Source organism: Marmota flaviventris, chromosome 2 (assembly GCF_047511675.1).
Source record: "Marmota flaviventris isolate mMarFla1 chromosome 2, mMarFla1.hap1, whole genome shotgun sequence".
Classification (NCBI taxonomy): Eukaryota; Metazoa; Chordata; class Mammalia; order Rodentia; family Sciuridae; genus Marmota; species Marmota flaviventris.
The window spans coordinates 78,867,623-78,883,642 of NC_092499.1; the positions used below are offsets into that span (position 1 = coordinate 78,867,623).

At 33.7% G+C, this 16,020-nt stretch overlaps 1 protein-coding gene across 6 annotated transcripts in view; it reads left to right on the plus strand.

Moving 5' to 3' along the window:
- Ddhd1 (DDHD domain containing 1) overlaps positions 1–16,020 on the plus strand; it is a 76,775-nt gene that overhangs the window by 15,392 nt on the left and 45,363 nt on the right. For 4 of the 6 annotated variants that reach the window (XM_027929634.2, XM_071608039.1, XM_027929635.2 and 1 more), the window contains exon 2: positions 12,287–12,460. In XM_027929634.2, the coding sequence (XP_027785435.1) occupies positions 12,287–12,460 (174 nt within the window). Of the gene's footprint in view, positions 1–12,286; positions 12,461–13,166; positions 13,188–16,020 lie in introns of all 6 variants that reach the window. The other 2 variants (XM_071608038.1, XM_071608040.1) reach the window with 1 other exon arrangement.

Consider the following 16,020-nt stretch of genomic DNA (forward strand, 5'->3'; position numbering starts at 1 on the left):
ATTGTCCAGAATATCTTACCTTTTGAGAAATTTGCCTGAAGTTGGTCAATGGAGATATTATCTTTAGCCTAAGCCCTCTTTAGTATTCATAGTGTGATTGTTGCTTTCAGATATGACCCAAGGTATATTTTGAGGTATTTCTTTCATAAAATAGAATTTTGTATAATTGCTAACTCTAATCCAACTTTACAGTTATAATATTGTAGCCAAGCTAAATAATGTTAGGATATTAACTATGGCTACTTTTGCCTGCATTATTCCCTCAGTGAACAAGCAAGTATTCAGGTGTTTGAATGTAAGGTAATATTTTGATATTTAGTTCCTAGTTTACTTCCTTTCATTTCATTTACCAGTTAAATAATGATTAACTCTCTGCTTAACTTTTTTATCTTACCAATCACTTAGGTACTATCAGTTTATTATTTTAATTGTTTATTTTATTATGATAGATTTCAAACATAAAAAAACAACATAACCAATAATCAGTAATCCCTTAAACTAGCTTAAATATTAAAATTTACAGATAGAATCAAAATCTTCCTTTCCTTTAATCCAGATGTGACTTTTTTGAGATTTATCCATGCCAACATATCTAACTCCAGATATTTGTTTCTATTATGCATAGTACTTTTCCATAGCATAAATATAGCATAGTTTTATTTTCCTCTTTGGACATTTAAGTTGTTTGGAGTTTTTTTGCTATTGTAAACATTGCCATAATAAACATTTTTATATATCTCCCTTGTGCATGTGTGCCAGAATTTCTCTAGATTACATACTTAACAAATGTAGTGTTTCAAATTCTGTTTCTCTCTTACCAGTGAGTCTGAGCATATTTTATGTTATAAGTGTATTAATTATTTTGTTATATCAGTTAAAGTCCAATGAGGAGTCAGAAACTGCTCATTCATTTCTAACCAAGGAAGTGTAACATAAAGACATTAATGGAGGAATAAAGTAATGGGGCAAAAAGAACCGTATAAAGAAATAGCAGATACAGGTCGCAGCCACCACCCTGAGACTGAGAGCACACAGGAAGAAGACATATTAAGATTTATACTAGTTCGAGAGTAGCAGTGGTCACTGGAGTGCAGTCCCATTGAGATTGCTAGAAAATCTGCTCTGTTAGTGCTGGAGGAGAGCTTCACAAGAAGTCATGTTGTCTTGAAAGCTGCCTTAGAGTGTGTGAAGGGCAGTTCAAGGGGTGGTGCCTAGCAAGCAGGTGATATTCCACTATAAAACTCACTGGGGAATTATGGTATCAGGGGAAGCTGCACATGAGAATATGCCATGTCTCAGCACCAGAGCAGTGCTGAAAATTGAAATGTGCATCCTGAAGGAGCCCAACAAGGTAAGCACACTGGCACCAAGAGGAGAAATCCCTTCCTCTTTCAGCATTCTTCCAGTGTCACCTGGCAAAGCCCAGCATTGGGTCAGCTGGCAAGGGAAAATTATTTAGAGTTCATCTCTTCCTTAGAGCATGTAAGGAAGGGTGGATTGGGAGCTGAGAGGCAATGAATTGGTAACATAAATAATATCCTTTGCCCATATTTTAAAACTGAGTTGCTTACATTTTTGATTTGTAGAAGTTTTTTTTATTTTTAAAGAAAACAGAATGAAGGCATTTTGTTTTTTATAATCACATTTAAATTCTTACATACTATTTTGTCAAGTGACTTTAATTTAGTTTATCTTCTTTATATTCAAGCACTCCAGGATTTTCAGTACCATGAATAACATGCTAACAGTTCTGTAAAAGTCAAGCCAGGGCTTAGTGATAAGTGTGAAGATGGTCTGCTATCATTGTGATAGTAAAAAAAATTGTAGGCTCCTTACTTGCATTAGTGTAAGTGTAAGATGCTCTAATGACTATCCCATGTATTAATGCAAGTAGGATTAGATATTTTGGTAAACAGATTCATGAATTATATTAATAATGTAGAATCATAGACTAAATATGTTGGATAGCATGGACATTGAGAGAGTATGCAAAAAAGAATATAGTTTTATTTTTGGTAAGGAAATCACTTGAGAAAAGAACTGTTTGAAAGACTTTGATATAGTATAATTTAACAAAACTCCATTCAGTCTAAACTAACCTGGATAAGTTGCTAACTTGTCTGAGAGTGATACAGAATATCAGTAAAGAAAGTTGACAGTAGCAACTTAGACAATGTTTGATGTATTTCGGTGGTCAAAAGCTCTTCAACTCTGTTCCCACTGCAATATCCATATCTTCCACAAGGCTTTTATAATAAAGGTGTTGGCTAGAAAATGTACAAATCCATTTAGCATATTCAATTTACTAAGGGGAAAATGTTAAATACTTTAAAAAGTTTTCCATACTTTCTGGGTTATCAGTCAATTTTGATGACATCTTAATTATTCAGATTACTACATTTCAATAACCAAAGTATTATTGCATGACACTATTTTTTTTATTATTAGAGCTTTATAGTTATACATAGTAGTTGAGTTCAGCCTGACAAATGGATACATGCATGGAAATCAATTTCAGTACATGATCTCTCCTTTTCCCTCCCCCTTTTCTCTCCTTTCTGTTCTCCCTCCCCTCTCCCATTCTTCTTCCTCTATTCCACTAGACTTTCTTTCACTCCTGTATTAATTCGTATTTGATTGATTCACTATGTTGTCTTAGCCTTCCCTCCCCTTTTTTTATTTTACTCTAACTTCCACATATGAGAGAAAGCATTTGAGCTTTGAATTTCTGAGTTTAGCTAATTTACATGTAGCATGATATTCTCCATTTCCATCCATTTACTGACAAATGCCATACTTTAAATTCTTTTTTTTGACTGAATAGAACTCCATTGTGCGTGCGTGTGTGTGTGTGTGTGTGTGTGTGTGTGTGTGTATTGCCATTTCTTAATCTCTTCATCTATTGATGTGAATCTGGGTTGATTCCATAATTTAGCTATTGTGAATTGTATTACTGTAAACACTGAGGTGGCTATATTGCTGTAGTATGCCAACTTTAGATCTTTTGAGAAACTACCAAGTGGGATAGCTGGGTCATATGGTAGTTTCATTGGTAGTTTTTTGAGGAATCTCCATACTGCTTTCCAGAGTGGTTGTACTAGTCCAACCAACAGTGTACACAAATGTACCTTTTTCTCCACAACCTCACCAGCATTTATTGTTATTTGTATTCTTGGTCATTGCCATTCTGACAGTAATGAGATGAAATCTTACTGCTAATTGCTAGAGATGTTGAACATTTTTCATCTATTTGTTGGCCATTTGTGTTTCATCTTCTGAGAAGTTTTCATTTCATTCTTTTGCCCATTTATTAATTGGCTTATTTGTAGGTTTTGGGTTTTTTTAGGGGAAGCAGTTAATTTTTATGAGTTTTTTATATATTCTGTATATTAATTCCCTACCATAAAGGTAGCTGGCCAAGATTTTCTCCCATTATATAGGCTCTCTATTCAAGCTCTTGTTTCCTTTGCTGTGCAGAAGCATTTTAGTCTGATGACATCCCACTTATTGATTCTTGGTTTTATTTCTTGCACTTTGGAGGTATTATTAAGGAAGTTGGTGCCAGTACCTATATGATGGAGTGTTGACCCTGTTTTCTTCGAGCAGTTGTAAAATTTATGGTCTAATTTCTAAGTCTTTGCCCCATTTTGATTTGAGTTTTGTGCAGGGTGAAAGATAAGGAGTCTAATTTCATTTTTCTACATAGAGCTATTCAGTTTCCCAGCATCATTTGTTTAAAAAGCTGACTTTTCTCTAAGATATATTTTTGGCACCTTTTTCAAATATCGGATGATTGTAGGTACATGGATTTGTCTCTGTATCTTCTATTCCATTGGTCTTCTTGTCTATTTTGATGCCAATATCATGCTGTGTGTTTCTACAACTCTCTAGTATAATTTCAGATCAGGTATTGTGATGCTTCCTGCCTTGCTCTTTTTTTTTTGCTTAGTATTGTTTTGGCTATTCTGGGTCTTTTATTCTTCCAAAGGAATTTAAGAATTGTTTTTTCTAATTATGTAAAGAATATCATTGGTATTTTTATGGAGATTGCTTTGAATCTGTATATTGCTTTTGGTAGTATAGCCATTTTGACTATTAATTCTGCCTATTCAAAAACATGGGATGTCTTCGCATTTTCTAAGGTCTTCAGTTTCTTTCTTCAGTGTTCTGTAATATCATTGTAAAGTTCTTCTGCCTCTTTGGTTAGAGTAATTCCCAAGTATGTATATATGTATGTATATATGTATTATTAGATTATTGTGAAATGGGATGGTTTTCCTGGTTTCTTTCTCATCTGTATCATTGTTGAATTATAGGAAAGCAGTTGATTTAGGGGTAGTGATCTTGTATCCTGCTATTTTGCTAAACTCATTTATAAGCTCTAGAAGTCTTCTGGTTGAGTTTTCTGCGTCTTCTACATATAGGATCGTATCATTGGCAAACAGAGATAGTTTAACTTCTTTTCCTATTTGTATCCCTTTGATTTCCTTTTCTTGTCTGATCACTCTGGCTAATGTTTTTAGGACTATATTGAATAGGAATAATGTGAGTAGACAGCCTTGTCTTATTTCTGAAATTAGTGGAAATACGTTTAGTTTTTCTCCATTTAGTATGATATTGGCTTTGGGTTTATCGTAAATGGCCTTTATGACATGGAGGTAAGTTCCTTCCGAGCCTAGCTTCTGCTGCATTTTGAATGTGAATAGGTGTTGGATTTTATCAAAAGTCTTTTCTGCATCTATTGGGATGATCATGTGATTTTTGTCCTTAATTTTAAGTAATGAATCACTTTTATTGATTTGCGTATGTTGAACCAACCTTGCATTTCTGGAATGAAACCCGCTTGCTCATGTTGTATTATTTTTTGATGTGTTTTTGAATGTGGTCTGCTAATATTTTATTAAGGATTTTTGTATCTATGTTCATTAGGCATATTGGTCTATAGTTTTCTTTCCTTGATGCATCTTTGCTGGTTTTGGTATCAGGGTTATACTGGCCTCATAAAAAGTACTTGAGAGTGTTCCCTTACAATTTTGTAGAATAATTTAAAAGAATGGTTTTAGTTTTTCTGTAAAGGTCTAGTACAAGTCAGCTAAGAATCCATCAGGTCCTGAGCTTTTCTTTTTTTGAAGACTTTTAATTGCTGTTTGAATTTCATTGCTTGATGTTAGTCTATTTATGTTTTCTAGATCTTCGTGATTTAATTTGAGGAGGTCAAATGTGTCTAACAAATGTATGACACTAATTTGAATGGGGTTATCGAGCAAAGAAATTGTATCTGAATAATTCTGTAAAGAGGAATTTTTATATTTTTTATATTTTTTATTCTAATTAGTTATACATGATAGTAGAATGCATTTTGACACATCATACATTCTTCTGGTTGTACACATTGTAGAAACACACAAGTCATGTAATCATATATGTACATAGGGTAATAATGTCTGATTCATTCAACTATTCTTCCTACTCCATACCCCTCCCTTCACTCCCCTCTGCCTAAAGCAAAAGTACCTTTATTTTTCCATAGCCCCCCACACCTTATTGTGAATTAGCATCTGCATATTAGAGAAAACATTTGACCTTTAGTTTTTTTGGGATGGGCTTATTTTGCTTAGCATGATATCCAGCTCAAGTATATTACATATTAGGCATTAAAGTGAAAAACTTTTTGTTTGACAAGTCTAATATATTTGTTTTTGTAACCAAGTTTAAAGATAGTTACCAAAATACCAAGTTGTCTACTCTAATTTTACTAATGCTTAACAGCTTTTGCATGCCCTACACAGGGAAGTTGAAGTCTTTTAGAACCTGGTGCCTCTGCTATAGCTCCAAGGAAGTCATTAGCACCATTACCTACTCAATCCTAGCTGCTGTTAAGAAACAAAAATTTTACGGGATATAGTTTCTGTCCTAGAGAAGAAATATATACCTGGAGGCCTTAGAATGCATTTTTCTTTAAGGAAACCTTATAAAAGATGGCTTGGTAGAAATAGTGCATTAATACATTAAATATATAATGGTTTAAGGAGGCCTCTGTGGGGCTAAGCTGGGATCTGAATCATCTTTTTTTTAATTTTTTTTTTTTTTAGTTGTTGATAGACCTTTATTTTGTTTATGTATATATACGTGGTGCTGAGAATCGAACCCAGTGCTTCACACATGCCAGGCAAGTGCGCTACGGCTGAGCCCCAGCCCCTGAACCATCTTTTATAGCATTAATTCTGTAAGAAGTATATTCAGAGTTCCTAGATAGTAAGTTTACAATAAATCTTAAAAATGAATAACAGCATTTTCCTTAATTTTCTACCCTTCTTGTCTTCCATGTCTCCATTCTCCTCTCTTATTTCTTCTTCCCTTGAATACCAGTGCTTCACCATTACTATTACTATTTTCTGTGATTTCCTTCTTCCTTAAGTCAAATGTGATCAGATGTCCATTATAAATTTTTGCATAGGTGAATTTTAGCCATGCCTTGGATCCTAAATGGGGAAAGCTCTAGGGGCATGGATGAGCTCCAGGGAAAAGGCCCTTAAGACTTCCTTTCTGTTCTTATCATATATTGCAAAATAATGTAGATATAAATACTTTATTTTTTTTTAATTCCAATAAAGGCCTTTCTTTAATCATGTTTTGCTAAAGTTATAATTACAATAATGACTTCGGGTTTTTTTCTGATAAATGGTTTTTGTAAGTGCTGGTCTGCCGCAGTCTGGCTGGGCACAAATCACGAGCCACTGAAGCAGGAACAAACTTTATTTTTAAACTGCAGGAAAACACTTCACACAGCTCCCGGGGAATCCTCCCGAACGCGCCAGGAGGCTTGTCCAGGAACCCCCAGCCGGAAATATCTCTCCCGGAAATCCCTCCTCCTGCACTTCCCCAACCAATGGGAACTCTCGGGGAATCCCCGGAAATCCCCACGAGAACTCCAAAATAGTGCGAGAACTCAAAAGTTGCGGCAGAGGCGGATAGTAATGCCTCACCTGTCAATCAATACTGTTGGCAAAATGCCAGGGGCCATACAGACTCAGCCGTGGCTCTCAGCACTGGTCTTTACATTAAGTTTAAATTGACTTTCAGTGACTATTGTTGTGAACAAAAAAAAAAAAAAGCAATATTTTGAATCTCTTGTTCAAATTTATTCTTTGCATCTGTTAATCCTGAACAAAATTTTTCTCTGGTCCCTTTCTATATGGTTCATTGTGTAGCAGATATGCTCAGGTCTTGCCAATCTGTAACTACAAAGTGATGTCACATTTAAAAACTATATATGTGCAGGTGTATATCAGTTAGCAGTAGGTTCTATAAAATATGATAAAAAAAGCCAAAATGATAGTGTCTTAAATGAGTACAGTTCTCTCCACATAAAAGAAGTGTAGCTGTCCAAAGTCCAAGCCTATGTGGTAGGTACTATGGCTTGTTATTCACAGGAGGAATCACCATCCTTTGTAAGTGACTTAGTTCAGAAATTCAGGGCATACAGGTGACACAATTGCTTCTGAAATTAAACAAGTAGAAAGTGGGAGTGCGTACTTGGATTAGACTGAAGCCTACCTAATGAGTAAGGGATAAGTTTTCGAGTGATTTGGGAGACACAGTAAACACAGCTTAGTGTCCAGTTTAGTTGTAAAAAAAAGCATTTAAGGAGGGCAAATTTGGATAACTCCAAGTTTTCTGACTTGATCCATCAGCTAAATACAGTCAGCATGCCCTTCACTAAAATAGGGAATACAGGTGGAGGAACAGATTTGTGTTTTGTTTTGTTTTGTTCTAGGAAGTGAAGTGTTCCATAATTATTTGTGGTTCAGCACAACTAAAGAACCTGTATACCCTGGGAGAGAGCTAACAGGGTGCTTTTCTATTTGGAAAGTTGCATAGTTTAAAATAACTTGAATGAAGTTAGGAGTCACTTTAGGTTGGAATCTTGTTTTACACATTGCCATTTATGTGCTTTTGGGCAGGTGATTTAGTTTCATTAAGACTCAGCTTATTGGGAAATAAAAACTATAAGATTATTGTTAAGATTAAATGAGATGAGCTTCTTGATCTGAATGAAAGACAATGGAAGCAGTTGTGTTAGACCACGATGCAAAGACCACGGACTCCAACTGAAATCAAATTAAAGCAAGCTTATAATTTCAACCAGCCGGGCAGGAACAGAAGACAGCCCTGCAGCTTGGAGCACAGCTTTATAGCACAGAAATTTACACGAAGCGTGCTTTGAGAACTTACAGATAACAAAATTTTGACAAGCGTAGCACAAAGGCTAGTTAATATTGTAGCGGGCCCTGATATCAGAATTTATGAGGGTCATTAGAGCTTCAGAGAGGGTCGTTATCTGGTCAGGGAGAGCCAGGCATGAATTCAAGGCATGGGCAGGCATTCCAAGCAAGTTTAGAAATCGCAGTAATTTATAGTAAACCGAAATTAGCTTTTCATGCCTTTTGGCGAGATGGCTCCTAATCTTAAAAGGGAATTAGGCTGGGTTTATCAGTTGTCCAAATCTAAATCTCTCCAGTGTCTTGACAAAGAACCATAAGACCAAAAAGGATATTCCTCATACCTTCAACATTGCTATGATATAGGTACCATGAATTTTTCATTACCTTTAATGTAAACAAACATCAAATTTAAACAGTTCCGGTTGCTGCTATAAGCCTGTGAATGTGAAGAGTTAGGCAAGAGGAGGCCTAAGAGGCAATGAAGAGAAGAGGAGAGGGGAGATAGGTTAACATAAACCACGGTCGCCCAAAGAGAGAGAGTACCAACAGTAACTGCTAAAATACAAATCCTATAATTAGCTACAGGGAAGGTGTGTGAGGGAGGGGAAGGGAAGTGAGAGGGACCAGAAGTAGCAGCAGCTGAGAAGTAGTGCTCCTGGAAAAGGAGATGAAGAAAAGCATGGTAGTGCGTGGAAAGAAGGAAGTAAGGACAAAAGGGAAGGGCCCTAGAGAAATAAAAGAGAAACAAGGCCCAGCAGCACATCCCCCCAACTCCACCCTGACATTGTCTGTTAGAGGGGCCCCTTTCCAGTGTGAAGAAGCAAAGATTCTTAAACTGAGAACTCTGCCCACAAAATGGCCAAGAATAGAATGAATTAAATGCTATACAAAGCTAGTTTAAGAAAAAAACAGAAAAATGTGAATGAAAACATTTCAGTTGGTAGAAATTCTTCCCCCCCAAAGCAAACACAAAACAAAAGGAACTATATGTCAGTGTTCCAACCTAACAAAATATTCTCAAGCTAACTTATGGACATACTCAAAACAAAATACCACTTAGAAGCAAAAATTGAAAAAATCTAAGAGACTACAAAAAAAGGAAGAACTGTGACGTTTGATTAAATTCAAAAGAATTGAAGAAAAAGGCAAAGCTGGGCATAGGGATGTAGCTGAGTGCTGGAGCACTTGCCTAGCAGGTCAGGTGCAAGGCCCTGAGTTCAATCCCCCACAGGTACCCCCCCACCGTCAAAAGTAAAGCCACATTATATCCAGGGGAGATTAAATTCAAATAAAAATTTAATTGGAGGACTGGGGACGTAGCTCAGTTGGTAGAGTGCTTGCCTTGCATACTCGAGGCCCTAGTTCAATCTCCAGCACCACAAAAAAAAAAAAAAAAAAATCTAATTGAGACCATTGATGAAAAGAAGGAAAACAGCTAAAAGAATGAAATGAGATACAGAAAGAAGTAAATAAATAAATAAAACAAGCAAGCAAGAAAGAAAACTTTATAGAGTAGTTAAACTACAGATACAGGCAAAAGAAGACCCAAACACTTAAAATTTCCTTGGATTATGATTTAATTAGTCCCTGAAGAATAAAAGTCAGTAGAACAGAACTAATTAAATCATGATGCAAGGAGAAAAAGTATCTCACTACTAGTAAAGAAAAATTAGAGAAATAAAGGAAAATTAGAAAATCAGATTCCTTAAGAACAATATTCAAAAGAAAGCTACAGTAGAACAGCATTTTTTACAACTCTAAAGTGCAGGCAAGTGCAGTTTGAATGTGTAAGAGTTTAGGGACTACTTAGTAAAAATTTAACATACTTAAATATAAATCCAAGACTGAAACAGTGGTGGGGACATGAGTGTAATTGTTATATGGTCTTACAAAGGGAAAATAAAAATAGAATAATATAATTCTCTATTGTATACAGAGTAAGTTGGAGTCATATTATCATATAAATGGACAGACCAAATAATAAAAGGTTAAGTAAGCAAAAAGGAGATTTGACACACACAAAGGTATACACTAGAACAAAAATGCAGATCTTTCTTAGACCAAAAGAAAGTACAAAACCACAAAAATACCATATAGAGAAAAAAAGAGGGGCTGGGGTGGTGGCTCAGGGGTAGAGCGCTTGCCTAGCATGTGTGAGGCACTGGGTTTGATTCTCAGCACTGCATATAAAAAAATACAAGTCCATTGACAACTAAAAAATATTTTTTTTAAAAAGTATGATGATAAATTTGGCAATTATAAAAGAATAAGAGTTGAGTTCAAATATAATATAGCTATATCAACATTACATAGCCATATAAACATTAATGGACTTATTCAAAAGAAAAATATTTTCAAATGACATCATAAAGCAAAACCCAATTGGATGTTATAAACAAGAGACATGTCTAAAAATGTGATTAAAAAAAAAAAAAAGATTTAAAGGGATGTAGCCAAGCATTGAGATTTATGCCTATAATCCCAGTGACTCGGGAGGCTGAGGCAGGAGGATCCCAATTTCCAAGGCCTACCTCAGCAACTTAGTGAGACCCTGTCTCAAAATAAAAAATAAAAAGGACTGAGGGTATAGTTCATTGGTTGAGTGCCCCTAGGTTTAATCCCCAGTACACAAAAGATAAATAAAGAGTTTCACAGGCAAATGGAAATAATAAGAAATCAGGGGTTGATAAATAAAGTAAAATCTAGGTTTAAAAAAAAAACTTGACAGAGTACACTTATAATATTAAAAGTCATAATTTACAATGAAGTTACAATGTTTTTTGTATGCACTAAATATTAGCAAACACCACCATATAGCAGAATTACTATAGCAGAATATTGGAGAATGCAGGAAGCAACAGAAAAACATAAGAAAATTTTAACATCATAGTTCAAATCTAGTAGGGCCAGATGTTTCAAAATCACCTTGTTCATTTCCTGTTCCAAACCTAGAATTAGCTATTTTATAAAGGAGACTTGGATTCTTGTGAGAAATATTTGGAGATCTTTATATTAGGGGGGTGCTCGCATATTCAGTCTTTGTTTCTAGACTTCTCTAGCTTGAACTTTTTTTTTTTTAAATGCATCCTTAGTTCATGCTGACATTTATAATTATGATAACAAGGGTTTTCTTTGATTTTTATATTTGTATCTCTTGTTAAAATTCTAGTTTCCTAATGATTTTAATAGATCAGTACGTTCACCTTAACCTATGGTTGAAAATGAGCAGTACCAATTTTCTTGTTAAAAGTGTGATTAGTGCAGAGAGTTTAAGATAATATATATTGTTCTTTATGTCCTTAAGATATTTCCTAATATATATGTTTTAAGTTAAGTTGAAATGATTTCTCTTTATACGGTTAATTTACCAGCTCCCTACATAGTTTTTTTTCATTTTGCTTTTTACTCTTAGAGTTTTGTTATTTTTATTCTGATTTATTTTTGCTTTATTTTAAAACTTTAAGGATTCAAGCAAGATAGCTTAACTAACAGTAGAAATAAAAGTTAGGCTTTTGGAAACAGTGTTTAATTGGAGAAAAGTTATTCAAGAAAATTATTCTTGATTTTTTTTTTCTAAAATTGATGAGCAATTTATTAAAATTAAGAGTTTCATTTATCCCCTGTGTGCTAACTGGGATCCCATAACTTTCAAGGGATCCCTAAAAAGTATATCACACTACTGTCATACACACTATTTCCAAATACTAGTTCTGGGATTTTAATCTCAATATATTCGATATATTTGGAACTCTCAGTAAAGCCTTGTATGAAACTTCTTAACCCTTTAGTCTCCTTATTATGGTTACTCAAGTCCTCAGTTATATAAATAGTTGCTTATCTGTCTGTCTACTGCTAAAGTAATCTTTATGTGTAATATTGAAGTAAAATTTATGCTGATATACCCTGGCTTGAAATCTGGATTTTAAAACTTTAAATGATTATACTGGGTCATGAAAGTCTGGTTTTGTGACAGTAGCAACAATAAGTAAGATTGTAATTATTGTGTCTCATTTTAAGTGGTTTAATTCTACAATGTATAATTTTATCATTTTTCTTTTCAGAGGCTGATAAAATACCAGTAATGCGTGGACAGTGGTTTATTGATGGTACTTGGCAGCCTCTAGAAGAAGAAGAAAGTAATTTAATTGAGCAAGAACATCTCAGATGTTTTAGGGGTCAGCAGATGCAGGAAAATTTTGATCTTGAAGTATCAAAATCCTTAGATGGAAAAGATGGTAAGACCAGTTAATATATTTAATACATTCTGTAAATTGAGTAAATTATTGATAAAGTTTAAAAGTAGCTCATAAATTCGGTAGTAGTAATTCAGGAGGATTAAAATTTGTAAAATTTTGTTTGTTTATTTTTTGTGGTTATGGGGATCCAACCTAGAGCCTCAACATAGTAGGCAAGCACTGTACCACTGAGCTACAATCCCCAGCCCTAAAAATATTTGATAACTATTCTAAAATTAAAAACTGCTATAAATTTCAGAGCTGTCTCAATATTTATTTTACTAAATATGTATGTTTCACTGCATGATACTAACACCATGTATTGCAAATATATGTATATATTGTACTCCCTAAATTAGTCTTTTTTGGCAGTTTTTTAGTTATCCAAAAAAACCTTGAACTTAGTAGAAAAATTCCTTATTATGTCAAAGAAGCAGTTTTGTTAATGTTGGTTCTTTTCCTAAAGTTTAAAAACCTGTAACTGCTTTTGTGTATTCTTAACTGTCTCTCCAATGAGAACATATCAATTGCTAATTCGAAATAGTCTGCCCCTTATATTTCCTTATTCAGTATTTGGATATGTTTGCAATAGTTAAAAATATAATAGTAGCAAAGATTGCTGTGTTTTCATTATGTGTCTGAATCTTGAGTAAACTTTAAATGCATGGTAAAGTTAAAAATACTTCTATTGTTCCATTTACTGCAGGCAGTGGGATCAACTATTCTGGTGAGTATAAATGTACAGGTAGATTAGAATGTATAGCTATCTCTAAATTTTTACCTTAAAGAGTTTCTTCATCCATGCTTGCCTCTATTTGGAAGGTTTCTTGGCAAGCCCTACTGAACCTAGTGAATTGAGGAAAAAAAAATACAAAGTGAGAGATTTCTTTTCTTCCTCCTAAAACATTTCTAATGCAGAAAAACTCAATATTGATCAGGTAATTCACAGACTACAGCTTGAAAAAACAAATTACATGGCTGGAAATGATTGTTCATATAACAAGTAATGGCAAAACAATAAGCTTTATATTAGCCGAAAATTTTTTTTTATTAGTAAGTTCTCTTTTTCTCTTTTCTTCTCTTTATTCTTTTATCTTTTTCTGAACACACACACACACATTGACCATGAGCATGTAAATTAGACAGTTTAGCTTATATCAAATTAAAATATCTTTTGTATCTACTTGGTTAAAAGTTTGTATAACTGAGAAAAGTTGTGACTTCTTAATAAATTTACCAAATTTGTATAATAGTTCTGTTATGTGCAGATATCATATTCTAGGAATTTGAAATTTATATTCTCATTTTCTTATCTGTAGAATCAAATATGTCCTTATTTCACTGTAAAATTCAACATGAAGGTTTTATATATCAATATTACAAAGCAGTTCAGTATAAGAACCATAGCTATATTCCTACAAACTGCTATAGAAATAATATTTTATTCTTGTTTTAAGAAAAATATTTACACAAATAACTTTTGTATACTTCTGGTTTTATGTTAGTGACTAGAATATTTTATAACCTCTCATCACTACTACCAGAAAAATCTCAGACCTACTTTATAATATCTCAAAGACGGACCCATTTTATCATAAAATAGTTTCATTGCCTTTAGTGAATTATGAGTTTTAGAAATTTTTTCCCCTGTGTTCTTAAGTCTTCTACCTCAAAAATGTTAATTCACCTTAATACTCGTGCATTAAACAAGTCTAAGAGGTTGGAGGAGGAAAAAGATGAGTCTGTAAAATATTAGTACAATGTTCTCCTTTCTCATACCGTGTTGAAACATTTGCTTTGTCATCCTGTGGAGGTGAATCATCAGCTCTGTTTCACTTGTAGATCCCTGGTCTTATCTATTTGGAATCTTTTTTCAATTCAAATTAAACTTTCATATATCCATTTACTCTTCTCCCTGATTAGATGTTAAATGTAGCAAGATTCTTCAGTTTTCCTCAAAAGTGCCCCAATTTAAAGAAGTCTGATAGGAGAACATGGTTTATTTGTGTAAATAGGTTTTTTAGTGTATGTCTTTGATGTATCAATCCAGGATATTATAGTATTGTGGGTTTTTTTGTTATCTTTAAAAATATACATTGAGTAGTAAAATTCTAATTAGTAATAGCAATATGGTTAAACTGATAAAGCATTTTTGCATTGTAATCTATCAAAAATAATGATTCTTTGAGGTTCATTAGAAGAAAATTTTATTTTTTTTAAATATGCCATGACAGATTCAGCATGCTTTGTTACTACAGATTACAAATTCAATTCAGAATAAATATAACACTCATAATTTTCCATCATTTTGTTATTCAGTATTATATTAAACATACATTTATGTATTAAAATGTGACATTGACTTTGAAGATTATAGGAAATTTTGTAGTACATTTGAAAATTATGGCTGGTCTTAAGGAAAGAATATAGCCCCCCGAAAAGCTACCATCATTGGGAAAATAACTCAAACTTAATCCTGTCTAAAGATTAAAAAATATGATCTTTTAATTATTTTGCTCTTACTTCTAAGCTTTTAAATTTTTATGTTTTATTAGTCAGTGGAGGAAATGAACTTCTCACCTTAATTGTCTTGCATATAAAGCCTTGACTCTGCATGTTGTCAAGAGATTTTGAATGCTTTCTTGAGTTAATAGTATTGTGGTAGGCACCTTTGTGAAAGAATAAACAAGGTTTTTTGCCCTCAAGGAATTTTCAATATTTTAGAGAAGAGAGTGACAACATGTGAGGATAGTTACAAAGTAAGTACAAGGTAACACAGTAGACAATGAATATTAAATATTCTGAAAGAGTTTTGGAATAACTAGAGTCAGTGATTACAGTGCAGTGGAGTAATTAAAATAAGGTTTTCTGGAAAATCCCATTTAATGAAAACATTTAAGAATACTATATTCAGGGACTCTTACTAAGTGCTCTGAGGAATTTCAAAGAAACTAAACAAAATTCTTGCCTTCAGAGACATTAAAATAAAATGATAACTCCCTTTTTCCTGGCCTTATCTAGTTGGGGTAGCTGTTGCCACAAATGAATTGGATGTGTTTTCTCCTTATTAATATTCCTATTAGTCTCAACATAAGCATGGAATTAAATATATTGATGAAAGTTTGATATAACTCTTTCTACCATCCCAATAAAAATAACCTACAAAACAATTACTTTTTGTAATTTAAATACTTGAATCTAAACTTAGTTCTTAGCCAGGCACAGTGGTGCATACCTTTAATCCAAGTGACTGGAGGTTGAAGCACAAGGAGGATCACAAGTTCAAGGCCAGCCTCAGCAACCTAATTGGAATCTTAGCAACTCCATTGTCAACATTTAAGAACACAAAAGGACTGGAGTTGTAACCCAGTGGTAAAGTACTCCTGGGTTCAATCCCTAATATCCAAAGTAAAATAAACTTGATTCTCTCTGAAAACTAAAATGAAAAATTGATTCTCTTTACTCTACCTCATAGCCTAGGAAACATCTATAGCCTAACAAATGAAAGTTCATAGTTTCACTTGAAATGAGGTGTAGAAATCACCTTCAAATAAGGAATT